Source organism: Austrofundulus limnaeus, unplaced genomic scaffold, assembly GCF_001266775.1.
Source record: "Austrofundulus limnaeus strain Quisiro unplaced genomic scaffold, Austrofundulus_limnaeus-1.0 Scaffold67, whole genome shotgun sequence".
Classification (NCBI taxonomy): Eukaryota; Metazoa; Chordata; class Actinopteri; order Cyprinodontiformes; family Rivulidae; genus Austrofundulus; species Austrofundulus limnaeus.
In genome coordinates, this window is record NW_013952469.1 from 1,737,020 (window position 1) to 1,738,207 (window position 1,188).

At 37.6% G+C, this 1,188-nt stretch overlaps 1 protein-coding gene across 1 annotated transcript in view; it reads right to left on the reverse strand.

Moving 5' to 3' along the window:
- Nucleotides 1–1,188, reverse strand: part of zgc:153738 (IQ and AAA domain-containing protein 1) — a gene marked incomplete in the record, with an annotated part of 11,943 nt that overhangs the window by 5,440 nt on the left and 5,315 nt on the right. Inside the window, 5 exon segments of the mRNA XM_014010310.1 lie at nt 230–294; nt 377–484; nt 560–644; nt 731–936; nt 1,014–1,076. Coding sequence (XP_013865764.1) covers nt 230–294; nt 377–484; nt 560–644; nt 731–936; nt 1,014–1,076 — 527 coding nt within the window.

Below are 1,188 nucleotides of genomic sequence, written 5' to 3' on the forward strand. Positions count from 1 at the left end.
AATAATATATAACCAACCTTCAATGAGGTAAGGACAAACTAAAATAAAACTTTAATTGTGCATGGACTACAATTTTAGAAAAATACAAACCCAATTTTTTTCTAAAAGAATTAGCGAAAATCAGATTTTTAGCACGAAGCAAGAACAAGTTGAATATCCAAATATTAAGAGGGCTACAATTCCGTTTAAGCTAACTGGTCCTTCAGGTGGAAACACACCTGTGTAAACMTTGTTTCCTGCTTCCAAATCTGGCAGGAAAGCAGACGGCAGCATCTTCAGGCCGGCCTCTTCCTCCTGCCGTTCAGAACAAAGTTACTCAGATTTGATAAAAAGTCTCCCAAAGTGAACAAAAAAGAATATTTCCATCTCCACTCACTGCCTCAACACCCTTCTTCAACTTCTCCTTTCCTTCAGTCTTTTTTGATTTGCTGCTGTAGTTTCTGCTGATGGGCTTTTCTTCATTTTCATCAATTTCTGTCTTCAACTAGAAAACATCACATGCACCCAAAATACATCACCACCTAGAAAATAAGTAGTGTCTCATACTTTGAAATTRTACCTGCTCGGGAGTCTTTTCTTCAAAGATGAGGGAAGATCCTCCGTCCTCTTCGCTTGGATATTCTGGGAACGCTCCTGTAGCGTTACTGTAAAATACCACAAAGAAAACGTCACTTATTGTGTAAATATTTATCTAAACCCTGAAAATTCTTCAATCATTGCAACCTCTCACCGGCATTCAAAGAACCACTGTTGAATCTGACTTTTCAGGGTCAGGCTCATGTCATAAGCCTCCATTTCTCTCAGCTCGTTGACAACTAATTGCACAGATTTTTGGTAAGCTTCCTCGTACTCTTTTTGTTTGATGCGAGTGTCTGCTTCAGCAGCTAGGACAGCGATCTCRTCTGGGCAAGGCTCCAGATATTTTGAATCCATAACCTAGTAAAAACGACATAAATGAAGTTTTGCACTTTCTTTTTTCTTTTAAAGCTTTTTTTATAGATCATTTCTCTCACCATTCCCAGAAAAATCCTCTCCTCATGTTGTGTCTTCCTCCTCTGAATGTAGCTCCTCCAAGCCTGCAAAAGAAATTTAACCAAAACTTCACAACATAACCCCAACAAAGTCAAATCAAATTTCATCAGAAATGTAATCATTAGTGTAACTAATATGTACTAATATATATGTATA